We start from the raw sequence: 27,185 nt of genomic DNA, 5'->3' as shown, positions 1-27,185 counted from the left end.
TCACAGAGTTGCACTGAGAAATTATAAACCCAGAATTCAAAATAACAGATGAGACAGCTGCAGGTGTTGGAGGTCTTTATTGAGATTATAGCACAGAGAACACTTCTATAGTTACCCTTCCACTTTTATACGATAGCTAAAAATGCTTGCTACAGTGCACATATAATTTAGTAACCAAGAGAATCCAAAACTTAACCGCAGTTCAAATAAATAAATAACCTAGTAGTTCAGGTTTATATTTTAAAAAGTAAAAGGAACTGTACAATATGAAAATAATACATAAACATTAGAATCTAAAGTTTTGTAGAAATAAAACTGCAACTTTCCCATACATAACCAGTGCAAGAAATAAAATTCAGATAAGCTTCTGAACTGGGAATTTAAACAATTCTTAAATTATCATGCAGACATAGCATTTTAAGCCATGCTGGTTTCTATTATAGCATTAATGGTATCCCTTTTACCTGAAAAACTGGTAGCCATTAAACTCACTGTGACAACTGCTGCCAAGCCACTCTTTCCTACAGTACATTATACACAGAGGTATTCTGTTGCATTCAAAAAGTAAAATATTGTATGTTTCTACAAGACAGAAAAGAGATCAATATTTTACTTTTCCCCCCGCCCCGCTCCAACATGTCAGCTTGTTCAAAACAATGTCACATAGTAAAACCAGCAACATTTTCCCCAGTTTATATGAAAAGAAAGAAAAAACCTCCCACACTATATAATGGACCATAATCAAGATGTGTTTACTGCCTAGTCACCTTTAAAGTTTAGAATTTATTACTAAAAAAGTTGAAATTGTGGAGATGTTATAAAGTTCGACCTCTTGCTGAGAAGTGATGAATATAATAAATCTGAAAAAACAGTGGAAGTAATTTACCTTTTAGGTGTGTCTAACTAGTTACATACAGGCTCAATTAAGGTGGTGTTCAATTTAAGTTTCTATATAAAATTCTCATTGAGGCAAAGACCAAGGAATGCAATTAATACCAAACTGTAAACATGTCATTCATGTTACTTTGAGTGCACATCGACAACATAAGAGTTCTCCTCATAGACTTTGGCAACAAGACTACAACAGGTCACAGCAGCATGAGTTCACATGGAAGACTGAAAGCACTGCAAAAGAATATACTGAAACACCAAGACCTCCTAGAAACCACAAAAATCTGTGACAAGTGCCCCTCCTCTTGGGAAGACACTCTCCTGCTCAACTGCTGCTCTCTCAATGCCTAATGATTATTACTTTGTTTTTACAGTTCTGTAGTCTCAGGTCTCTGTGCTTTAGCTGCATAGGTCACCTTGTTTGCACTCTAGCCGTTGTAGGTCCAAAGCATTACAGTTCTGTCTGCAGAAGAGGACAAGAAGGAAAGATCTTGTGTGTGCCACCTACACTGAATAACTTTGTCCTTGTGCTCTCCTACCACCATGAGAGGAAGCTGCTTCGTGAGGTCCCCTGTGGCAGAGGAACAGAAATCATTAGTCATTTCACTAATTTATATCTAAGCTCCTTTTTTTTCCCCCCACCGATTTGTTTAGTAAAGCTCACATATGTATTTCACCTTATGGAGCATACTTGACAACTCTCTCTCACAGACAGTGCATAACATAAGGCCCCAGTGCTTTGGTTTTTAGGCATTACTGAATACAGTACAACTTGAAAATACAGGTATTCACCATTTTTAAACAATGTCATTAAAGTTTAACAGTCCAAGAAAATCACGTCAATTAGATATAACAATCTTCTTTGTTCTTAACTCTTCCCAATAAAAATAAGCAGCATGATTATTATACTTTTTTGGGTTTTTTTTAAAAGGGTCAATTTTTATGAATGCTGCCCAAAAGCAATGGCCACCTCATCTGGCAACAGTGTTAATTAGTTCTTTTATCACAATCAGACCCCTCCCAAACCCAAGGTAGCCTACGACCTTAGCAACACAACTAGCCAAGACAATCACATTTATATACATTTCAAGCCCTTCAAAGCGCTAGCATTTTTTCCGCTTTTAAACTGAATCTTGATCTTTGAACCAAGTTCTCTTACAACTTCAATATTAAAAGCACTAAACTGAAAATTAACCTCGTATCTTTTGTGGTACATTACCTTGCAAGTCTGTCACCTTTATTTTCATGTCATATGATCCTGTGAGCAAGTAGTGTGCCCCTGGAGAGAAGCGAACAGAACGGACATCGCTGGAATGAGGATGGTAGCTCTGCACCATCCGTCCTCCTCGAATATCGTACAGCATACAGCTGGAGTCCTCTTGTCCGGTAGCCAGGAGACGACCACTAGGATCAACAGCTACGGAGGCTACAGCACTTCCTACAGGAGAAAAAAAAAAAACAACAACTCCAAGCAAACACACATTACATTTATGTATATTTGTGCAAACAGCCAACTTTTTTTTTTTTAAAAAAAAGCAAGACTATATATTGTATAAGAATACCGAATGCTGGCCTTACATTTAAAGTGAACGTACCTAGCTACTGTTATCTTAAAATACGAAAAATTTTATGTTCTAGCACTTAAAACTTTGAAGCCACAGGTCACACTGGAATAGTAGCAAAGCCACTATTAAAGCTGCGTGAGAAAAACTGCTTCATCACAGGAAAGAATGTCACTGTTTATGAAATAATGTAGAATAATGCAAGGAATTCCCCCCCTTCTAATTTATTGCCCTCTCCCCAAAGGTTTCAAGAAACATATACGAATCCGAGTGGTTCTTAAGAATCCTTTTGCAGATTTCTACAGAGTATGTTGAGAACTTGCAAAAACAGCTGCACTGTCCCACCCCTTGGATTCTGAAACGGTCTTATGTCTTGTTTTATTTTAATGTACTTGGAAGTATCTGTTTGAAAGTCACAAGGCAAAAAACTAGCCAGCTTTCGAAAGGAAATGTTACTCTAAAAAACCCAAACCAAACAAAACACACAGGTAAAGATATCCTTACAACTTCTTCCTTTTAAAGCCAAGCCTCTATTCTGTGATACAAAAGCCCCCTGAAATTCACTGTCTACTACTTAGACATCTTTAAAATATATTTTTATGCAAAGATGATTAGAAGCACGATGGCAAGTCTTACCTGTTCCATGAAACGTTGTTCCCACAACACGAACACAGCTTGGCACTCTCAAATCCCAGAATCTTACAGTCTTGTCTTGGGATCCAGATGCAATCATCCAGCCACTCCATGTATAAAGTGCTAGAATATGACCTGTGAACAAGACGACTTCTTTTATTTGATTAAACACCATTAATCAAATAATGAAATATTACAGTTCTGATGATATTTTTGCATTCAGAGATTTAAAAGTCCTATAGAAAATGTGCACATTGCAATACCAACAGTGTAAGGCAATACCCAGCTTTGCATCTTCTCAGAATGATGCACACACTCTCTCCATTAAATCAACAGCCAATAAATTTAAAAACAAACCACCCCTACCCAATATCTCTCAAGAGCAATTTGGAGAGAAGTCTTGCTAGAAAGAAAAACATGAAGATGTTAAAAAAAACCCAAACCAACAACTTTGTAATAAGATAATGCAGACTTAAAAAGTGCAAGAGAGAAGCAACAACATACATACCAGTGTGACCACTTAGAGCATGCAGGCCCTGTCCTCGCTGACAATCTGTTGTGTAAATATTACAGTCCCCTGCTCCAGCACTTATTAAAATAGCACCACCACTTTCCGGGCCTTCCATAAAAGCAAGGTCTCTGATTGTCCCATCATGCATGCTGAACTCCAAATCTGGTCCTAAAATAATAATTAAGAAAAAAAAGCAAGGGACAAAGTGAGGCATACTTTGCTTATCACTGTTAGTCCTGCAACCTTTAAGGCAGGTACCATGATAATGCACAATGTTTTAGGCAAGGGTGTGTATACTACCAGGCATAAACATAGTGTGTTCTACGGAAAGGGCACAACCATTTCAGGTACTAGAGTTCAAATAAAAACCATAAGAATCTTCTTTCTATTGAGTGTTGCTTGAGTTTCTTACAGTTCCTAAAGCTTTGCAAGAGGTACATGGGTCATCTCCATAGCCAATCCCAGCCAAGATTAAGAGAGGATATTTATTTCTTTTTGTAAACTACTGCAAACCAAAAAGGCTTTCTCTGCCAGGAGAGAAGGATCATTGAGAACATTGAACCACATAAGACAAGGCAGCCTAAGTTCAAAACAGAAAAGAGCCATATTCGGTGTATTTATTAGGAGGGTTGGGCATGGAAAAGAATTATTTACTGGGGGAAAAGCCTTAGACTTCTAAGATGGGGGAAAAGATGACAGAAATAGACAAGAAAAAGGGGAACTGAAGTGGAAATAAATTCTACTGACAGTCAAAAATCAGAGCTGGGTAAGAACACCTGGTTGTTTTACCATATCTGAAAAAATAAATAAATAAATAAATAAATAAAATCAACCGGAAGACAGCACAATACCAGTGAGTATAGCAAAACAAAACCAGAATGCAAACAAACAAAAAACCAAACCAAACGAAAAGATAATTTTCAACCCCTTGGTGGCTCTTGGCTGGACAGAGACTATAGTGAAGGTGAAAAGGGAAAGAGACTAAGTCAATCAAAGTACGAGAATAAAAGTAACAAAACCTATTAACTACATAATCAACGTAATTTGAATGGTTTTGCCAGATATTGGACAAATAATTGAAAATAAATTCTTTAAACTAAATACACACAGTACCTGTTGCATTACAAGTTTCTGCATTAAAAGGCAGTACTTTCACATATTTGTCGTTAGAACCAGTAGCTAACAGCTGTCCACAGGGACTCCAGGCTACACAGTAGATTGATCCTTTATGATGTTTGTTCCTTTTGAAGCGAACTACAGGTTGTTTAGGAGTGTTATAAGCACTGGAAAAAAAGAAAGAAGAGAAATATGCAATTTCCTTTTATTCGTAAGGAAAACAATGTATTCTAAAACGAAAATACTGTTTTTCTATTATTTTGGTTAACATGAAATACTGTTTGAACATGAATAACTGTTTGCACTGAGATGTATACATGTGATCTAAGACAACGCAAAAGGATTTTCTCCGTCTCATTTTCTCAGTTGTTCCTCATTCTCCCATGGTATTTGTGATTGGACACACAAAAGAATTTACACAGTACCTTCATCTATAAAGGGTCGACACAGATAAAAATACAGAAATTATTAGCTACATACAATTAAATTTTATCCCCAGAATCCTCAATTGGTGGGATTTCTCTCTACATCCTTCATACTTCAGCACCTTGACACTGTGGCCATTTCTGAATGTGCTTAAGTTCACTTGAGCAACACTAGGCCAAGAAAGTTCATAAGGCACACGCACTAGCTGTGGTAGCACCCAGTACAGCAGCACAGCTAAAGGTTGGAAAATCCAGATTCCTGAAAGCAGCAAACAGAAGCCTTTGTAACCTCTGTGTATGTGTGCAGGATGGTGTTTCTCTTCCAGTTTCCCACCCAGCAGACATAACCCCTAACTGCAGATTGTATTCGGTGTGACAGCACAATTATACGGCTGGTCTCCATATACTTGGGTTTGGGCTGTTGTTGTGCCTAGTAGTGCTGTAACAACAAAAATCGAAGCCTGCCATTTTATCCAGAAAGTAGATGTCTATGTCATCCTTGCTGTCAGAAAGAGTGGGACTCATCAAGCACTTAAAGTGGTTAAAGGGTCAAGAAAAATGCTTTTGTGTTAACCCTATCTGGGGAAACACAGAAAAATGCTGCTCTAAGTTCTGTCTCCTCTTTGGCCATTAAATAAATAACAAAAAAATCCGTACAGCAAAAGAAAAAACTCTAACATGTTTATCATTATGAGTCGTGCATTGGATATTATTTGTTGAATAAAGTGACTCTAAAAGCTTCGCTCATCTGCTACGAAATCTAATACAGCTGTCTGTGCGAGAAAGACATTCACCATTACATGTTAATGCAGGAATCTTCACAGCATCTAAACATACCATACTTGATTTCTGAAACGACATCAGCTTCACATGTGGCTGAAATAAAAGGAATAGTCCCATTGATGTACACTTCCTCTACTTTAATCAATTAATTTCCTACAGTGTTACATCTCTGTTCCCACAGCGTTACTTCTCTGTTCCCACAGCAGGAAGCAGTCAAGCGCCTAAGATAAAGTACTGCTGTGTCCAACTCCATCAACATTCACTCCAGTAACATCAACAACTGAAATTCAGCAAATCACATTGCTGTTGAAAAATTCAGAAACTACTATAAATACTCAAACAGAAGAGACAGAGAGAAAAAACAGAAGACAAACATCTAAGTCTGTTTAAAAACTTTCGAGATAAACATGGCTGTAGAATACTAAAATTAATCTACGTGGAAGCTAATTCTATTTTGTTGCCAGAGAGGAAATCCATGTCAGACTAGCCTAAATCAGATCACCATTCAACATACACTACAGAGCTTCCTAAATGGCCCAACGCCTTATAGCACACTTGGAGTCTGGATTTACAATGTTTGTTAAGAGGAAGAGGCAGCAGCTGAGAATCACTGACTCTGTCAGGACATGGGAACACCAGCCTAGCCCAGAGACCCAGTGCTGCCAATCAACCGCATGGAAGCGCCGTGATTATTTGAGCAACAACTGCAGGAATGTAATGTGTATCTATCAGTGTTTAATCTCAAACATATGAAAAGAGTACATGATTACACCCCTAGAGAAAGGAAAAAACCCCAAAGCAGCCTGTCCTGAATCAGGTTGAAGGACAATTTTAGAAACTTAAAATAATTCCGACAAAACTTTGATGTACGGTTAAACAACTGCTATTTATGCAATACTCTACACAGCTATAGCTTTTTGAAAAAACATGAAAAATTTTGAATCTATGTCTAGACTCAGGTTGTTACAAAGATTAGGATATCTTTGAGACCATATAATCTCTCTACTGATTTGTACCTTCCACGATGAAATGTTTATGGCAGAGCGTAAGCATAGAGGAAAAAAAAAAACAAGAGGAAGAAGTGCAAGTTCAGAATTAAAGAGGTCTCAGTATTCCTTTCATACGCAGATGCACTATGTCACTTGTCAGATCCGATTGTGCACTGTAACTAGAGACTAAGGCTGCAGAGTCCATCTACCCTTTCCCAGTGGTTTGAATAAGTTGTGTGAGAGCAGAGTTTGTCAATAAGGAAGTGTCCATTCCACTGAAAATGTTTTGCACTGTTTACCAATCAACAGGAGGTTGGTTGGGCTTCAAAACCCAATACAAGCTGATTTGCTGTGCATCAGAGAAATCAACTTCTTTGTTTGTTTGTTTCATGCGTTGTCAATAAATATTTTGGAATTAAACTTCAAAGGCTATCTTACTGATGATAGTTAAGGAGGAAAAGAAAAAAAAAAACCTAGATTACTTTTTGAACACTTTGGAAGCCTGAACATGAGTCCTAAACTGGGAAGGTGTCCCAGATAAAGTCACTGTGCATACTTGTAGCTCCTTCTGAAATGGTGAAGTTTTAGATGCCTGCGCTTCCCCCCTATTCCAAGAAAATAATGTATCTGGAGCAGAGATAAGGAGATGGTTATTGAAATGTCAGTATTTATTTTCAGGTGGAAAAAAAAAAAATCTCCCCCTCCTTAAAAAAAATGAGTGAAGACAGAAAAGACTAGGTGCACAGTAAACCCCAAATAGTGCGTTTCCTGTCAAGGAACCAAAGTATCTGGAAAACAATGTTTATAGTAACAACGGGCCAACAGACACACTCTGGCAAATTTTGCTGTAAAAGCTGAAGAGAGATTGCTTTCTCTACTGTCAAGTCTGTCCTTCTGTCAGAAACAGCATCTCATGAAGCCCAACTTATGCTGGCTTGGGAACAGACACAAGCTTTCTCCCACTTTTACAGCTGGAACATCAAAACCAGAAGCCATCACGGTAAACACAGAAAAGCCCACTTACCGAGACAAAAATAATACATTTGTAAGGAAAGGCGCAGTATTGTGGCAACGCATCTTGCCAGTAATGGAACAGAGAAAAAAAAGTAGCCCATAAATATACAAACTCTTCAGCAGATCATATTTTTGTTCAGCAGTTCGGGTTTCTAAGGAGAGCATTGCAGTATTTACAACAACAAAATAAAGGTATGAAATGTACGGATATGAGTAGGCGCAGGAGAAAGAAGTGCTATGATACAGAAAAAAAATTGTAATACAAGTCTACTTACCTTGGGTCAATTACTTCTGGATAGGCACAAACTCTCAAAGTTTTAGAGTTGGAGCCAACAGCATATAAACTCCCACTGGGATGAAAGGCTACAGCTCTGACAGCTTGTGTGTCTTCTAGAGTATTAATGCAAATGAACTGTTTTTTTGATTTGTCATCCTGTGTAGAAGGATAGCAGTCAAATTAGGTTCTTCAGCATAAAACTGGACATTTAGAAGTAGATAAGACTGTTCTGCAGGATAATGTAAAATGCTTGTACCCAAGTATTAATAAGTAGCAGCACCATTAAACCATTAAAATTACAGATTCGTAAAACAATGTTTAACTCCAGGTCAAGGAATGGCATACTTCAAAAAGTTCTCTTCCTCAACTCACTCTAACAGCTAACATTAGATTAATATTTCTCATTCTCCCTCCAGGCTTCCAATAACTTTAGTTCTTCTAAACAGTCCATCTCAAGAGCATGATATTACAGTTTATTTTTGTGTAAACACATTTGATCTGTGTGAAACTTGCAAGAGGAACAAAGCTGCATTTTTTTGAAAACAGTCCAGTCCAATTCATAAACGGTTTATGAAACAAAGATAATACTAAACATAAGATCAGCTTTTCACCCTGTAGACAACGCAAAGTTATCATTAAATTATGCTAAGCTTTATTACATCATCTTCCAGATGACTTCACCACCACCTTTCTAAAATTTATTTTCATTTATCTGATGCAGAAATTTTGGAATGTACTTATTGAAAAGTTATTTCCCTGAAGTTGGACCATACTGACTGGAGTCCAACAGTCCAAGTTGCCATCTGGAGAACACAAAACAATGGCTGTAAAAGTCACCCCATTGGAACCTCTGTTGTACAGGGAGAAGCTGAGAGAGCTGGAACTTTCTGGGCTGGAGATCAGAAGTGGCTGTGTGTAAATCTCAGTGTATGTAAACACCTGACAGGAGTAAAGAAGATTGAGCAAAACTCTAATCAGTGGTGCCCAGTGAAGAGATAAGAGGCAATGGACACAAACTGAAATATAGGAAATTCCATTTAAATTTTTTTATTGTTTTAAACACACTACGAGTGTGGTCAGACATGGAAACAGGTTGTCCACAGAGGTTGTGACATCTCCATCCTTGCAGATACTCAAACCCCAACTGGACCCAGCCCCAAGCAGCCTGCTCTTGTTGACTCTACATTGAGCAGTGGCTTTGGACTCAGCCTCCAGAGGTCCCTTTCAGTCTCAATGGTTCCGTGATTCTGTAGGTAGTGCATCAACCAAAATTAATTCTAAGTATCTGCTAACCATGAGAGGATGTCACGTGCTCAGGATTAAATACTCGATCTTGTGAAAACACAAATTGTAAAGGACAACAAGAAAGCTCACCTCATCACCTCTTGTCCTAGATAAATTCCCTGAAGAGTCTTCCAGTTGTGGCTGAGTGACAGCGTGCTCTGATACACTGTTTTGATTTGGTGAAGAGTTTAAATCGACAACAAGACAAAAAACAAGAGCAGGGACAGAATTGTTTATAAATATTTTTTGGACTAAAGCTACAGTTTCAGTCATCCTCAGAACTGACTAATTTATGGGGACAAGTGTTATGTGTATCTGATTCTTTACCATTAAGCTATAATCTTTACACAAGGTTGCTGTTTTTGCAGCAACTTCAGGTGTTGGAACAAGTGAATGCAAGTTAAAAATAGTTGTTTTCATTCTATAATATACAAACATATATACACATATATGGGGAAGAACGGTTGTTTGCAGGTCAACACTACCTTTAGTTAACAGATGAAATCCAATTCCTACTCTATCTTGCCTCTCCCTCCATCTAGTTTGGATTTAATAAACGAGCTTTCAGAAACTTAGAACACAAAATAAACAAGAACTATACATATAAGATTAAATAAAAAAATCTGAAATTGAAAGGAAGGATAAAATGTAAACCCTGACAAATCACTATTTCTCATGTGTGCTGTTAAAAAAAAAAAATTATAATCCCTACAAAAATATATAGAAAACACTGCTGAACAGCCTCACATAACTCACGTTTGGCTCCCCTGCACAGGTGACTCTTCAGGAAAGGGTATCTGACTAGCTGACCCACGCTTTTGCGGAGTGCTTGTATTAATATGTTGGCTGTCAGCTGTTATCCTCTGACCAGCATCTGAAGGTGGTGATGTGAAGTTACTTGCTGGATTGGTAGATGCATTCCCTTTGCTCCCGGTGCATTGCTGGCTGAGCGTTTGTACATCATTGCCAAGACTGTCCATACCCATATTTAATTCTCCTAGCTTCTGGATAGATCTAATAACAAATGACAAGAAAAAAAAAAATACCACCACCAAAACAGGTTATTATGAGAACTTGAAGAGGAATAGGAGTGGGTGAAGGGAGAAGCAACAAAACTCCTCCAACCTGTTAAGAAACTGTTCAGTAAGATTCTGTTGCTGGTCAGCTCCATCTTCTTGATTTACACCTCCTTCCAACAACATTTGCTGGTACAACTGTCGTTGTTGCTCTTTCTGTTCCAAGTGCTGCTGGTAACGTAGTCTTTGCCTGTAGTATTCCTGAAACTGGTCTGTTGAATCACGAAGCTTAAAATAAATGAGAATTACTAATGAAAATTAAATAGTTAATTGTGGTATTTAACCTAAATATTCACTCTGGTTTGTCAATTCAAAGGCGTCAACAGATTTTCCTCTGAGGAGGAATGCCTTCATTCTTCCCTAAACCCAGATACGATTTACATATTAAATAAGGAAATCGCTGCCAGCCTGATTCAAACTACTTTTGAAGTAGTTCTGCCCTAATTCAGATGACGCCACTCTCCTACAAAATTTCTAAAGTATTACTTAACATAAAAACAAATGGGTGATTGGAAACTGAAAACGAGGAAAAAAAAATATCAGAAAACAGTGTAAGCTACATTCCAAATTCCAAGTTGTATTTTCACTAGAAATTTAGTATTTTCTGCCACCTTGACACTTCCCTCCCATTAGCCAACCTTGAAGTGGTCTACCCAAGTGTTAAATCTTACTCTTGAAATTGGTACCTTATTCTAACTTTAAAATTCCTTACTTTCTGGCCCAAGCACAAATACTTAAGATTCCTTTCGCACAGTCTCTTTTATGTACTATCTTTAGCTTCCCACACTGCCAGCTCCTCAGGACTCCCTACCTTCTGCATTCCCTGATCCTCCTCACTCTGTGCCACTAGTTCCAAATGATACCATCATAAAACAGTTGAGAACAAATAAAAAATGAACAAACAAAAAAAGCCCACAGAAAACCAAAAGAACTTGAGTCCAAGGCCAAAATATCAACACTGAAAAAACCTTAACTGCACAATTACCAAACTAGTAGAAAAAGTAGTAAAAGAGACCTGGTGGATTTTTTAGGTTTTGTGAAGTGACATCTTTGTCATCTAGTGATTCACAGTTGTATAAGAATATCCTGATAACTTTGCATTAGTTCAGACAATTAATGCAGAGGATCTTTCTTCCTAACTATGAACCTTTGCCTTTCTTCTAAATAAAGCCACTTGCATTATAATTGTGTTCTCTTGACACAATACTCTTTTGGTTTATAATGGATTTCCTAGCTCGGTTGCATTTGTAAAAAGTTCTCCACCCAAGATAAATACTTTCAATTTAGAAACTCTGAAGTTATCTTCAGAAGTCTGGAAAGCATTCTCTGTATTTCCAACATGTGAAGTATTCCCCAGACACTGGTTATAATCCTACTAAGCAACAGATATTTCTCGTCTATACTTCTTTCCATGACTGATACTTGTTTGTTGCAATTGGATTCAATCCTTTGATCCATTAGTTTGGGTAATAACGATACAGAATCCAACGCCTAAACCTAAACTATGTTGCTCAGATGCCCTGTTCTATAAACTTTAGCTTCTGACTCAACGCCTCCAGGAATAATGCAAAAATAAAGCTACAGAAAGAAACTTACATGAATTTCTTAGTCACGCAGGTATACACATATACCACTAGGATGTGGAAAACAAACCAAGGCGAAATTGGACTTGGTGCTACTTTCTTTTTTTTACTTGTGTATAATAGCATGGCCAAGGTCTTTATGTACACCACAGCATCTCTTGTCTTCATTCGCTCCTATAAATTCAGAGTCCATTTTTTTTTGCCTTTTGAAGCCTGCTCTATCACACATCTAGCTAAGCTCTCTCCTCTCTCCCTTCTTCCCAATGTGCACACACATTGTTGCAGCAGACAAGTTACTCAGCAAAGTCCTTGAGGGGAGTGAAGTCCTCACATTTGGAGGACTTTGTTAATCCTCCAGTAGCCCCATTGCCTCACTCATGTGTCCAGAGTCTACAAGAATACAGACCTGTCAAAACTAGACTGGTTTTCAGTACCATATAGATGTCATAAGCCAAGACAAAGTTTACTCAAGAAAAATCAAACTGGAGTCTGCAAACAGACCGCATGCTCTATGTAATTCATCATTACTGAATTAAGAGGCAGATATTTAAAACTGTGGAAAGTGAATGTAATAGGTAACTGTTTTCATTGTTTTATACAGATCTATTATTTCATTTTCCCCCTATTGCTGTTAAGGAGGAAAAAAAAAAAAAAAAGAGAAGGATAGTCAAAGCACGAGTCTTCAAAGATGAATCCAAAAAACAGTTATGGTATTGGATTCTGAATAGCAAAGATACATTTACCAAGGAGTCATCCAATTTTAATTTCTCTGTGCCCTAGACAAAATTATGTAAAATGACCTATGAAACTTGGTGTTTACACCAAAAATTGCAGGCTACATGCCAGATACCTCACTAAAACACTAAGAAGATTCTTAAGCATTGTTTACTGTAACACTGCTGGCTTTGAGTACTGCAAAGCCTTTTTTTTTTTTTTCAGATCTACACAACGGTTTAGGAGCACTGCTGATATGCGAAGGCACACTCATCAGCTGCATTACGGACTCAAATGACAGCAGAACTTTATATACAGTGGAAAAAAAGAGTGGTTTCTTAGAAAAGATGCAATATGGTATTTTCACTATAGTAAAAACGAGATTCAAAGCAACCCATTGTCGTGCATGAAGTTCTCAGCACAAAAGCAGATCGTTATGAAGTGATCAGAACACAGCTCAAAGGGCCTCATTATTTTTAAACAAACAATCACTACCTCATTTTTCTCTTGTTTGGCTGATCCCTGACTCTGTGCTCCATTAACTGGTTCATTTTCTGGGACTGAACTCTGGCACAAAGTCTCACTGCTGATGGGATGCTGTGGCTCCACAGGAGTATCACTTCTTGCAGCAACATGGAAGAGAAGAAAAGCTTAATTGAGAAAAATTAAGAGCACAAAATGCCCTGGTAAGTAGAAAAATATAACTTTCTAGAGTAAAATCTGGTAACACAAGTATGCAAACTTCTTAAGTCACATGAAACTGAAGATAGTGCTTAGGAAAAAAAAATGCCACTTGCAATGAGTTACACTAAACAAAACTGCTAGCAAACCAAAAGCACAGACAGTCAGCGTGCTTTGTCCCAACATCTTCCAAAAAAGTCTTAGCACCATGGGATATCCAAATTCCACATTTTCTGTCCCAACACTGGAATTATATACCCTTTAACTAGCAAGTCATACAAGATCTCCTGTTTTCAAAGCAATTATGTGCATGGAATGCATCACATATTATCTGATTAATGTCTTCTATATTAGTATCAATACCACTATCAATATAAATTCCAATTATACTTAACATCCATCAGCTTGAACATTCCTGAAAGTGCTACATACGAAAATGTTTATATCAGTTTGTTATTCTTGTATTTTTGCATGGAACTATTTTCAAAATGCTTTAGCAACCAGGAAGCGTGAAGAACACATTAAAAGCCTTGATTACCATTTTTGGTTTTGTCAACTTAAAGTCCTCTTTACTCAGTGACTTAAAACAAAGCTTTCTAAGAACTAATTCTCCACTTTTTGGGTATAATAACAAAAGTAACTTACCTGACTAAAAGACAAATAATTGCTTGCTGAAGACAACTTAAAAAAGAAATACCGTATTTTTGTCATGTGCAAGAGGAAGCAAGGGCCAGATTTACATCGAGTTCAGCTTCCACCTTTGCAAATATTGCCATTTAAATTTGACACAATCTGAAATTTGATTTTTTTCTGAAAAATGCAATGCTATGGGTCTCAACCCTTAACCTAATTCTAACCTTCAAGAGATGTACTAATTAATGAAAGAACATGTTAAAAATCTATCAACTTCACTTAACATCACATGCAGATACCTACACAGTGAAAAACCGCAGCATTTTACCACTTTATTTAACCCACAAGATAACTATTTTAGTGTACTTGAATAATTCTGCCCAGATAAACTGAAAAAGACAAAAAACCCAACCAAAACAACACTTTTGAGAGTCAGTTTTAACACTGGTCCCCAGGAAACCCGCACAAATGTTAATGTCTGTGCATACATATGAGCAAAATTATAAGATTCATAGTTCATTAGCATATTCAGGAGGTACACTTTTAAAAAATGGAACTCAAGAGATATTTCTGTAAGACTTAAGCTATCCACAAAAACTCCAGTTGTGAAGAGACTGGTAAAGCCAAAGATTTAAAGTGGATCATTTAGAATTAAAAAAAAAAAAAAAGTTCCTTCCAAGATAAGCGTTAGGAGAACGTATTAAGACGTATATTAGTGCAAAAATTGCCATTCTTACTGGTGAACTGACATCAGTATGATGGTGTTTTTTTCCTTTTTGTTGAATATAGTTACAGCTGGTCTTTATGTTAACACAAGATACTGAATATTGCTGTAAGGCAAAAATAATAGATAATGTCACCAACTGCAGCCAGGATTGAACATCACAGCTCCGAAAGTGTCCTCTGGTGGCCAGTGCACCCAGGTGCAGTCGTAGTTAACCACCTAGTTCTAAGAGCCAAAAATGCTGTCAGCTGCATTCTACGGAGGCACAGATATAATATTTTGAAAGGGGCAGAACTGCTTATCAAAATAAGAGCTTATCATGGTTTTGCTTGGCATTTAAGTGATGAGTACCATTTCTCCTAGTTACAAGAACTTTGCTCTCAGAAGGTAAAAAGTGCAAAGTTTTGATACAGGCTTTAGTTCTTAAGGAAGGAGAGACGCCAGTTTTGCAGCCTACATTGCATCGAAAGAAATTACTAATAGCATTCACCACTATCATAACCCAGCTATCACCAACTCCAATATAAAAAAACAATTCATCAGCCTTATTCCAATTTGGTTTGGAAAATGGAAAGTAAATATTTAAGCTGAACTACTCTTGTTAAGTGATTGAAGAATGCTACAATGATGCCATATAGTAGTGTCCACTAACTTCACTGGGACTATTTCTGTATGTAAATTTTTGAAGTATACTTAATCATTTGCCGTGTCAGGACCAAAATTTACAGACACTTGGGGATAGAATGGATGGGGAAAGAAGTTACTGCTAATCTAGTCTCTACTAATTTATCTGGGATGAAAGAATTCAGTAATACCGAACATAAATCTTAGCTAGACAATTTCATGATCAGAGCATATTTGTGCTCTGTGCTAGGATTTGAACTTCAAGGAAGTCCAGATTGAATCTGTAAGGCTCAAGAACAAATACAAAAGTTTACTTTGATCATGAAAATGTAAGAGGACAAAAACCACCCTGTATACAGAGTTTTAATTACAACAGAATTTAAAGAATCAAATCATGTCTTACTGTTACAATTACACTCAAAGTGCAGGTAAGAACCCAGTAAAATTAACTACAACATAAGCCAAGGTAAAAATAAAGCTACAGTTGTACTTACCGCTCAGGTGACTCTTCAAAAATGCTGTGACACTCAGTATTCTCAAGCATGAGACTTCGGCTGAGATTCTGTACTCCTGGGTAATGGAAATTCGCAAAGGAGTGTGACATTGGAGAAGTTTTGGTCCCAAGGTCTGTGACTCGCTTATCGTGATTTGTTAATCCACACGACAACCCATCTAAGGCGGGGTTTAAGGAGCGGGTCATGTAAGCATCTGCTGACTGAGGCCGTCTCATTGGGGAAGATGGATAAGGAGAAAGTTTGCTGATAAGAGGCGTCAAAAGATCAGCATACGCAGCTTTTGTAGGCTTGAGGAGTTTATCAACATGAATATTAAGCATCTTTTGTTCAAAAGCACAAGAAAAAACAGTAGCTGGCAGATTCTGCAGCCATGATAATAAGCTCAGGTCCAAGTCATCACACCCATTCCCACACAAGAGATCAATGCCCAGCAACACTTCGCTTTCTGTGATTTCTTCTCCTGTTGCTTTACTCTGGCAGAATTCCACACAACACTCATACAGCAATCCCTTCATTACCAGCTGAAATAACCGATTGTTACTGGCTTTGAAGCCAGCTTCACTCAGTTTCCTGTCAGCAGGAATAAACTCTGCCACCATGACGCAGGCTTCTTCAAAGCAGTGAACACGTGCGGTGCTGGGGTTCCAGTCCTTGAACTCGGCGTGGTTGGTGAGGCGAGGCAGCGTGAGCAGCAGGCACAGCTTGCTGTAGTCTTCCTTAGACGGACAATACTCTTCCAGCGCATGGAGACACTGCACAGCCTCTCGCATTGTAAACTCCAGCTACAGAAATATTAACGTTAACAGAGTAGTTTGTAGTACATATGGCTCTACAATAAAAGTTAATTGAAGAAAAACGGGCAGTAGCAGAATTTCTCAATCACCACTCCTTTATTACTATTATTGTCTATATGTAATTAAAATGGCATACAATCTAGAGCCTGAAATCGCTGATGCAGATGTAGTTACAGAGGCAAATTCTTGAATGTTTTGACTTCCTAAAATCCCCCCCTCCCCATTTTCTACAAATCTATGGAACTTTTTCATGTCACTGCAGGTTTGACAGGCTTAAAATTGCAAATCTTCTGCTAAATGGCTTCAGTTCTATTGTAGCACAGAAGGGTACTATTATTCCCAAAGCGAACCGATTTTTTCCCTTTTTTCTGTCTACAAAAAGCTCTTGGTATATGTTATAAAAGCCTTGTAGATGTCTCTCGTTTCCAGTGATTAGCAATTTTGAGCTGGCTTTTATATCCAGATTTTCTGTTCTTCAATCAAAAATGTTAAAAAAGTTCAAAGAGTTCTCAGAAGACCTCCAAATTAATAGACGGCTTTAGTACAAAGCTTGTTGATAGCTAAAAGCCAAGAACCACGTTAAATACAGGTAACTTAGTATTTTTACTCACAAAGATTTAAAAAAAATTTTAAAAATCCCACTTGCCCATGTTACCCAGCCACAACATGCCAGAACATTAGGCAACATTCAGAACAAAAAATAAAGGATATAAATGTGTTTTTTTTTTTTCTCTACTGCTATCTAGTAGCAGTATACAGATTGAGTGATTAGAGGAATAGTACACCTTCCCTTTACAACTACAAATACTTACTTCTAGCTTTCTCTACATTGTCAACGGAAGACCCTGCAGTACAATGTATATGTAATGGGACAAAGAATGAATTAAGTTTTGAAAAGAAAATAAATTGTCTTAAAACTACTGGCATTCTTCATTTTCAGTTTAATAACATTTTTGTGTTAGAAATTTGGTATTCCTGTATTATCAACATACATGAAAAACCATAATTAATTTCATAACCTGCACACTTTGTCAGACTGAGTTGGTGTCGCTCTGCATATTGAAAAAAAAAAAAAAAAAAAAATCTAAGTTCACAACCCCTGCTGTTTGTACATTTAACTGAATCAGTCCTTTGTGTACATAACTTCTCCCTCCAAAGAAACAACTGTGTCCTTTCTCTCTAAAAGCAACAGAAATTATGATTAATTCAAACTGGAATCTTTCACCTGGTCCTTATCATGACAATAAATTTCTGTGATTCTGAGGCTTGCTTCGGAGCATTTTTGGAAAAAAAAAAAAGCACCCTGTACTTTAACATAATGGCATAAAGTAAATCTCAGGATCAGGACCACAGACATGGCACATGGTCACTGATCTATGCTGCTATGTTTCGAGCAATCCTTGTGTATACCAATCTATTTGAGAGCCAGGAGCCACATTCACTTCCAAAGCATACCAATTATTTTTTCCATTGTTTATGAAGCCATTTGGTAATAGCTAAAACGTGTGTATCTGGTGTCGGGAGCTTCTACTTTGCCTTTAATCAGAATATCTCAGAGGCTTCTTGACAACAAAAAAATTCCCAAAACAGAGACAATTCTTACATGCTGAGGCTCATCTTCTGCTGACATCGCATTGTTTACGCATAAGGCTTCCAAGAACTTCTGCTTCATTATAATGTAACGAAATCTGCAGGTGAGAAGTGAAATACCATACATCTTGATCCAGTGGCTAAACATTCTTTTAGAGGCAAGCAGGGTATTTTACAGCTGATTTTTGAGCTAGGCATAGAAATTGCAATGACAAGAAACTCTGATCTCAAATTTTAACAAACTAGTAACCACAAAATTATTTTTAAACAGGAAATGTCTTTTTCAATTCTTGCTTTCAGAAATACTACATTAAATATATTAGAGGACTAATTAAAAAAAACCCCATACTCATTTCTTAAATAGAAATATGACAGAGCAGCGAGCTATAAAAAGATAGTACAACATGCACCATATTCCTAAAGTGTATGGCAAATGAAAACTCATTACAGGCTGTGTGCAGATATTTTTCATAGTTTAAGTTAAAAAACACATGCACACACTTTAGGAATGGTACACAGGTTAGGAAAAAAAAACCAACCAACTAACCCAAACTAAGGTGAAAATCTTAAACTACTGCTTTCATATGCAATACTTAGAAATTAATGTGTTTTCCACAACTCAAAAGAACTGAAATCTGACATACATTCTATTTTACCTTTTCTTGTCGAATTTTTCCATACATTCAAGAGGCTGAATAAATTGAAGAACCTCATCCCACTGACCATCAAGAATCAATTGCCTAGTAAAAGAAAGAGTCACTCCTTTAATTTCACTGGACGAGAACATCTTTCTTACTTCTAAACAAGCAGCTCATTTAAACAGACAACAGTCATTCAAATATATAACAGGTGATCGACCTACTTCAAAAAGTTAATGCCTTGCACACAAACCAACGTGACTGTCTGATGTGACTAGTAAGAGCAACATCCAAGTCCTTTCTCAATATTTTGTAAAGATAACTGCATACAAGGACAAATATTAATTTCTTTTAAAGAGTCACCAAAACCGACAAAATGGTCCTGTGTCTCCTACTTTACCTGTAATTCTTATTTAAAAAAAAAATTCTTGGAGTGTATGAATAAATATATTGATTCAATGAATACATCCTGCAAAATGAAAGCAAACTTAAAAATGAGTTAATTTTGATTGCATAAATACTGCTGGGCCTGTTTTTGGGGAGTGGAGGTCGAAAAGAGGGAACACACAGCTCCCATAGTAAGAATGAAGAGGAGCAGCTTGGCAAGAACTATACCGGTACAAGCTCCAACTCCAAGACCAGTGGGCTACACTGCACATGTGGATTAGTTCAATTTCTTAATGCTCTCATATCACACACAGAGCTCTCTATAAAATGCCCAGATCTATAGGGAAGGGCTGAGTTTCTCATTAGACACACACTCCAACTAAGCTAAGAATGAGACAAACAAATATGATGAACAACTTTAATTGTTCTCCCAATCTTCTTTTGTTTTATTCCAATATCCATAATTTTAATCAAAAGGGAAGCCAGGTGGGAAATCTTGTTCGGTGATAAAACATATTTTTAACGCTTTAAGAGCAGCTGGATAAATTACTTTTTCATGCTTCTACAGAGCTAAGTACCTTTGGCATGAAAGAGAAAACAGTAATGCTAAAAAACTAGTGTGTATTTTGAGGGCAGTATCATGAATAGTAAACCACACCAACTCTCATTCCTTAATGACAGCAGAGATCCCTTTCATATTGATAAGTTTATGATAAATCTAGATATTATTTTGAATGCAGATAATATTTTGGAAACCACTCCACTCATCCTAGATCTTTGCACTAGAATATTGTAAAAATAATTTATTTTAGAAGTCAGTTCCATGTGACACAGTAAACAAATAACAGATCACTGCTGCCAACAGAGCATCTTGCTCTCCCATCCTATTCCTGCTCATGTGCTTTTCCCAACTTAACCTTTGCTGACACTGGCACTTGCTAAGACTCCTTCCCACTTTAATTCATTAGCATGCCAGAAAACTAACCAAGTTAAAATGAATGAATAAGCAAATGAAAAATGTAACTCTAAACCAATGTTGATGATGCCTACTCAGTTACTTTAAGTGGCTTAAAGAAGGAGGTCGTTAACTTAGAGCTGGAACATGATGCAGGGCTGGAGCACAGAACTGGGACCAGGAAGAAGCAGAATAAAATAAGGGCATAGGACCTCCTGTTCAGTGGCATGGGGCTGCTCAATGAATCACAGTCCCACTGTATGTTTTCATATACGTGGTATTTAAGCAGCAGAGAAAGAAATCCTACCTTAGGAAAAGCATGTCATCTGAAAACAGGCCATTAATGACCCCACTTTCTTTCTCAAGTGCCAGCATACTGATATGAAGTTTCCTTGAGTTTAGAAAATCTAGTATTAGTTTAATTATTTCAGCTTCTTTAACATTCACCGTTTCTTCAGCTGTCATGATGGCAGCCTAAAAGGAAAAAGACAGAATTTTAGCTATGATCAATATATTATTTTATGTACAGTTAACAAATATTGACTACTAAAAAAATTAAACAGTTTTACAGGACAGAATATTGTAGCATTACAAAAAATTACATAGGCAAGATTAGGAAACTGCTTTTAAGAGGTCGATTATGAAGCCAGAACTAAGACCTAAAAATGCATCTGCATATTTTCTGTTTCTGTCTTATGCATATATAGGGGCCCTGATAAACAAACCTGCAAAGAAATCAATCCTCCTGCAGTGTGAAAATATTGTGGTTACCAAGTCTGCAACATGTAAAATTCTCCCGTCTGAAATGCAAACAGTGAAGTTCAAAGAACATAAACCCAAGCCAGTTAGTATGTCATCTAGAGATCTTACATGTAAAAAGAAACGTTTCTAACACACAAAAAAAGCACAGCACACTACAAATGCAGTCCTCCCTCTCCTCTTCCCCGTTTTTGAACGTATGGCAATTCAGCCAAGGCTTTTCATTCTTCCTTCATCAGGACACCTACTTCTGTCTACGCGCCTTATGAAGGCTCTCAAGCTGCAAACCCAAGGTGGCCTAGGCCAGTCTGCCCACTGACTGCCAGTCCCACTCCGCTGGCTCCAGCTGGGCTCCTGGCCCTCCCTTAGCCCCCTCGCTTCTGTCACTGGGTTTGCTTTTCCACCACCGCACGCACTGAAGTGGCTCCAAGCAGCTCTCGAGCCAGCAGAGCGTGGGCAGACGCAGCTGGGGCAGTGATGGGCCCAGGCCCTGGCTGGAGCGGTCAGCTTCTTTCAAGCACCCACGGATACCACATCCCAGCTCCTTCACAACACAATTCCTTGAAGGATATGAAACCTGTAGCATGTATTCTCTTAGGAAACCTAAAATAAATTCTGCTTCTGGCTTAGTCTTGCACAGTTCCTTAAATCTGACTTAAAGTAAAAGCTGTTCTACCTTTTTAATTTTTTTTTAACCTTAAAAAGTCTTCACAGCTGTAGCTCCCAAGTTGATCTGCTGGAAACTATGCAGGGATGTGAGGAGAAACCCTATAACACAGCCAAGCCACGTAGCACTGCCTCATCAGGAGCTCCTCAAAAAAAACCCTGGCAGCTACAAGAGTGCAATTTCACATCAGGAAAAATTCAACTGAAGCCCATGTTACTGCAGAAAGGGGTGGTCCCTCTTCTCCCCTCCGCACTCAGTCACATGTCCCCAGCCAGTCCCTGGCACCGCAGTGGAGCTACATGGTCAGCCGGACACACATCCGCTGATCCGGGCACAGGTTAAACAGGATTCGCCCGTGGACACAAGGGCACTAGTGCTGACACAAGGAACTGACAGAGCTTAGCTTTCTGGCAGCAGCAGAGTCTTAACCTGTTTTAAACTGATGGCAAGAGTGCACCAGAGAACAGAGAAGAAGCCGGCCTCAGTGATGAATGGTCAACAGGAGGCAATATGCTGAGGAACAAGGAGAGACAAGAGCATAATAGTCATCAGAAAAATGAATAAAGAGAGGTGACCATACAGAGCAAGATGTCCACAGCAGTAAATTATAGTTACCACAGCTGCTCCTCCCTTTTAATTCGAAAGAGGAAAGAAAAATACTTCTTAAACCCCTCACACAATCATTTACTTATGTGGAAATACAGCAACTATGATGCTGAAAGACAACCGAGTGTGGGTAATGCAGCTCCCAAGACAACCTGAAGAGACGACGCAGCCTCCAGGTATCGGCCTTGGAAAACTGGAGTCCACGAGCTAGTTATCTGTCTCCTATCAGCATAGATGCACACAAAATGGTAATAAGAAATCAAAGAACAGATATAATGAGTTTGAATAATCCAAGTAAGAAACCCAGAAAGTATCAACAAGAAATTTATTATTTACTGGAGAACAGGAAAAGAGACAAATACTCCAGTGAAACTTCTCACGTTCATCACAAGCCAATGCTAATGAACTTGAAGGGATACAAAATGTTAGGCATTAATAAGAGGGTTTTTTGTACTACATCATATAAATCCCCACGTTTTTCATCTTCCTCAGTTTTATGCCAACTTTTTTCCAAGGAAGTTTTTGCCAGGACATTTGACTAGAAAAACATTCAATTATAGCAGCGTAGTTTTTTCTGGAACAACAGAGACCTAATTGTGCCAGATGAAATGGCCTAACTTCTTTTTAAAAATGGCTGTGTTTACTTCTCATTTTAGTCACAGAAGACTCCTATCACCAAGTATTTTGATGGGTCTCACGAAAGACACACCCAGAAACCACGTAGCCACTCTCAGCTAGAAAAGTCAAAGGAAAAAAAAAAAAATATCTGGTTTGCAGAAAGCTTTGCTGCAGGAAAGAAATCAGATAGACACACACCCCCAAAGCCAGAACTTGTAGAAAGATGTTTTTTCCTTACGTGTTAGCACTGTCTCAACTTTCCCTTTTGGCAACTGGATATGGATTTTTAGTCCCAGAAAGAAACTCAGCCCTGCCCTTACACACCAAAGGAAAAACAAAACATAAATTTAACCGGCAGTTCACCAGTAACATCTTGATTTCCAACCTCATCTAATGTATTTGCATTTCTCTTTATGGCACTGGTGGTTTTTATATAAATTAAATTAACTCCCTTGCCAAAAGACAAAGCATAACTTAGACAAAGCTATACTGAGACCCACCACCAGAAAACTACTAGAAGAAAGTCAGAGTGAGACTCCCTTTGTAGAAAGGAATACCAAGTCCAGCCTTCTTTTCAAGTGGATCTACTGGACTCAAGTGTAAGCCCGAAGCCACTATACATAGATAGAATAAATAAATAACTGAAGATACTCATTAAACTATTGATGGAAAAAATAACAATACTTTGCTTAAGAGTACAACTACATTAAGTAAAATCAAGCATCTGCAAGAAGTTGCCTTCCATTCTCCATAGTAGTTTTAGAAGAACAGGTTTGTCTGAACATAAAGCCTTTGCTGATTCTAACACTTAACTTCGTTTACTTTATTTATATTTCCTATACAGATTAGGGTAAAGGATGATCGACAACCCCCATGTTTGACAGGGGACTTGTAACAGCACTTTTGGGATCCTGCTAAGAAAAACATAATATCCAAACATAGTTTGCATACTGAACTTCTGAAGAAGATTTGAAGTACACCGATAAGCTCGTACATTAACAATATCATGAAAATACAGTGTGCATTTGCTGTCAGAGCAACAATTCCATTGTACGAATAGCTAAAAAAGAACAGCAAACCTTCTAGAGAAAGTTTTCACTTAACTGGCAATTTTTTAGGCTGATGAGCTCAGACTTCACTTACAAGCATTATGCTATCAAAATTACAAGCAGCACTGTAACACTATAAGGAAATTACAAATATACATAGGCTTACAAATCATGCCTGCGAAATATATCAGTTTTTCTGACATTCAGTGCTCTGTGTGTATAAAGAATAATAATAATTAAAAAGCAAAGAACAGCAGGGAAACTCGGTATTAGAGTTCAAGCTGCATCATTGGTCCATCCCACTATATTGCTTTCTGCCAGCACATATGGCACATAACGTCACAATCTGATCAGCTCAAGCGCTAATACTCAAGAATGATTGAAGCACAGCATTAGCTTGAGGTATAAATGAAAGTAAATGAGTATTAGAGCTTAATATTTCAGGTGCCTTCGACCAACCAGGTTTTTGCTACAACCTTTTTATCCTACCCAGTCTTTTCAGAACAGTACTTTTGCACACCTGTCTCCCTTCCTTCTTTTTCCTATTCACTCCCCTTCTCATCTTCCCCTAGGTCTGTATTTAAATTTATTTTCCTTCTAAAAATCTACACTAAGAAAAACAACAAGTTCTTGCCACAAACCTCGAACATCTTTTCTCTGCAGCTTCAATGAACAAGATGTCCTTTAAACAAGCTCTTTCCAACATAGACTACGTACTCCTAAATTTTCCAGAGAGGTTTCACTCCTGTTTTGTTCTTACTCATATTCTAAGAACATGCCAACAGCAAGAATCCTCTCATGGTGTTATAAGAAAAGAAAACAATTCTTAAACAAACAAACAAACAACAAAACCAAAACACCCTACACACTTTTGCATACAAATATACTATTTTAGGAAAAAGTTTAAAAACTATAAGTGAATTTTAAATACTCTTTAAGTTATCTCCCTTGCAAGAAATTTAAAATGCATATGCATTCACATGATATAAAGCTAAAGCAAGGTTTAACATTCTGAAAAACAAGAAATAGCGAAATTCCAAAATAAGTGTTAGTCCTCTGCTACTTATCATCTGAAATAGATCACTTGCCGACAGTACACAATATGCATTCGCAAAACTAGGAAAGGAATATAAAATCTCTACTCAGAAATGCAAGAAAGAAATATAATAGTTCAAATCTTAGGTGTCATACTGACAGAGCGGTGATATGTTTAAAGGGAGAGGCAATGACTAGTTAGAAGTCTTGGTTCACTGACTTCAATGACAGCTGCAATGCATACCCTCAGCATCTTGGTGAGCTGTGTCACAGAAAAAAAAATGCACGTGAAGAGGTAATGCATATTTTAAAAGCTGGCTGTTTTGCATAAAGTTATTTCACCTCTTAATCCATCCCCCAGTCACTTACACACAACTCTCGGGCCTGCCCAGAGGCCTCTCTGGAGTTCTGCCTACACAGACCCCACGGGTGACTCGGGGCCTGGTCACTACCTAGTGGCTCCATTTCTGATCTGCCCTCAGTCATCTTCCACTTATTCTATATCAAAAGCGTTTACAAAAACAAGTCTAACGCTCGCATTTTTAATTACAATTGGTTCTCATTACAGTTAGTTCAACTCACTGACACTCATTTACCCTAAGAGATCACACAAATTGTTATTTCAAATGAAGTACATTGAACATATTAGGACTTTAATAGAAAACCTTCACCAAACTTTGGTTCAACTCTGTGACTGAAACCTTTTACCACTCCAATACACAGCAAATAAGTGTCCTCTTATATCCTAGCTTTTTCTTCCTCACACAGATTTTCCGCTGGCTTGCCCTCTAATCCATTTTTTCACCCTGCTTAGATCAGCTGTTGCTTTAGAGCTACCCCAGTAATCCTTATCTCACCACGCTTTGGAGGCGACTGGCAGAGCTCCTCGCATTCATCGGTCCCTGTTACAACATGCACACTCTTTACCCAGAGCATTCTGCATCATGAATGCCAAAAAGGTGACATTAAATTATGCAATACTTCCACACGACAGTGAAAATAGGATGCAGAAACATAAAAAAACCCCGAACAAGTTACAGAGACTAGAAGCGAATGCATTTTGACAGAACAAAACACCACACTTGCTCCAAATTTTTATCTTTTTTTTTCTCCGCTTCATGTGCCACTCCACACGAGATCCACTTCTGCTGGTGAGAGGCCTCCAAACAACCGCACTGTTTAATTATACAGCGCCGAGCCCGAATTAGCATTAGGGGAATGTCACCAGCGGCGGGCAGGGCCGCCGAGGGGCCGACGCTCCAGTGAAGCGGCCCTTCGGCCCGGCCACAGCCCTGGGGCACAGCCCGGCCACAGCCCTCGCCGGCCCTGGGGCCGGGGCCCGGGTAGCACCGCGCCAGGCCGGCCCGGCCCGCCCGCACCGCCACAACAAAGGGACGGCGGTGGCCGGGCGTAGCCGCGCCGGCAGCCGGGGCGATGCTCCCCTCGGCGGGGATCGGCGTCGGGCCCCGAGCAGCACGGCCGTGCCCGCACGCCATGGACGGGGCGCGCAGGTGGGCGGCTTCTCGCCAAGGGGGCCCCAGAGTCGGTGAGGCCGCCGGGCAGCGCCCACCTCACGGCAGACCAGCCCCGGCCGCTGCCCCGCCGCTCCGCCCGCCTCGCCGCCGGCCCCGGCCCCTCCCCGCCGGCCGCTCCAGGCCCCTCCGCGCCGCGGCCCCCCGCCCACACTCACCTGAGGGGCCCGGCGGCGCGTTCACCAGCGGGGCGTGAGGGGAAGATGGCGGCAGGCCTCGCTGCGGGGCGGGCCCGGGCCCGGTGTCGGGGTCTCGCCGGCTCGGCGCTGCGGCTGCCACCCGCCCTGCCCGCTGCCTGCCCGGCGGCGCGGCACAGCGCACAGCGCGCTCCCCTCCCCGCGCCGCCGCCTCAGCGCAAAGCCAAGGGGGCGCGGCGGGGCCGGCCCGCCTGGGCGTCGCCCGCGGCGCGGGGGCGGGAGGGCCAGATGGCAGCGGCCGCCGCTGCGCTGGGGCGGAGCCCGCTTTGTTAGCGGCGGGGCGAGCCCCCGCCCGCCGCAGGCCCGCCGCTCCGTGCCCCGAG

General features: G+C 39.2%; 1 protein-coding gene across 2 annotated transcripts; it reads right to left on the bottom strand.

Annotated features, from left to right (window-relative positions):
• Nucleotides 1-66: 66 nt before the first annotated feature.
• WDR47 (WD repeat domain 47) lies at nucleotides 67-27,008 on the bottom strand. Of its 2 annotated transcripts, none has more exons than XM_065655982.1 (15): nucleotides 26,824-27,008; nucleotides 20,707-20,873; nucleotides 19,076-19,159; nucleotides 18,433-18,517; nucleotides 16,015-16,817; nucleotides 13,354-13,480; nucleotides 10,611-10,789; nucleotides 10,242-10,499; nucleotides 9,576-9,651; nucleotides 8,200-8,357; nucleotides 4,711-4,880; nucleotides 3,595-3,765; nucleotides 3,090-3,221; nucleotides 2,111-2,329; nucleotides 67-1,462 (listed from the first exon to the last, which is right to left on the bottom strand). In XM_065655982.1, exons 2-15 carry the CDS (start codon nucleotides 20,862-20,864, stop codon nucleotides 1,320-1,322), a joined length of 2,763 nt encoding a protein of 920 aa, XP_065512054.1. In that variant the 5' UTR covers nucleotides 20,865-20,873; nucleotides 26,824-27,008; the 3' UTR covers nucleotides 67-1,319. The 2 variants fall into 2 exon arrangements, with proteins under 2 accessions (XP_065512054.1, XP_065512055.1); XM_065655983.1 differs by having other exon boundaries at nucleotides 13,354-13,477.
• Nucleotides 27,009-27,185: the final 177 nt, after the last annotated feature.

This window comes from Caloenas nicobarica, chromosome Z (assembly GCF_036013445.1).
Source record: "Caloenas nicobarica isolate bCalNic1 chromosome Z, bCalNic1.hap1, whole genome shotgun sequence".
NCBI lineage: Eukaryota > Metazoa > Chordata > Aves > Columbiformes > Columbidae > Caloenas > Caloenas nicobarica.
This window is presented reverse-complemented; position numbering and strand designations above follow the sequence as displayed.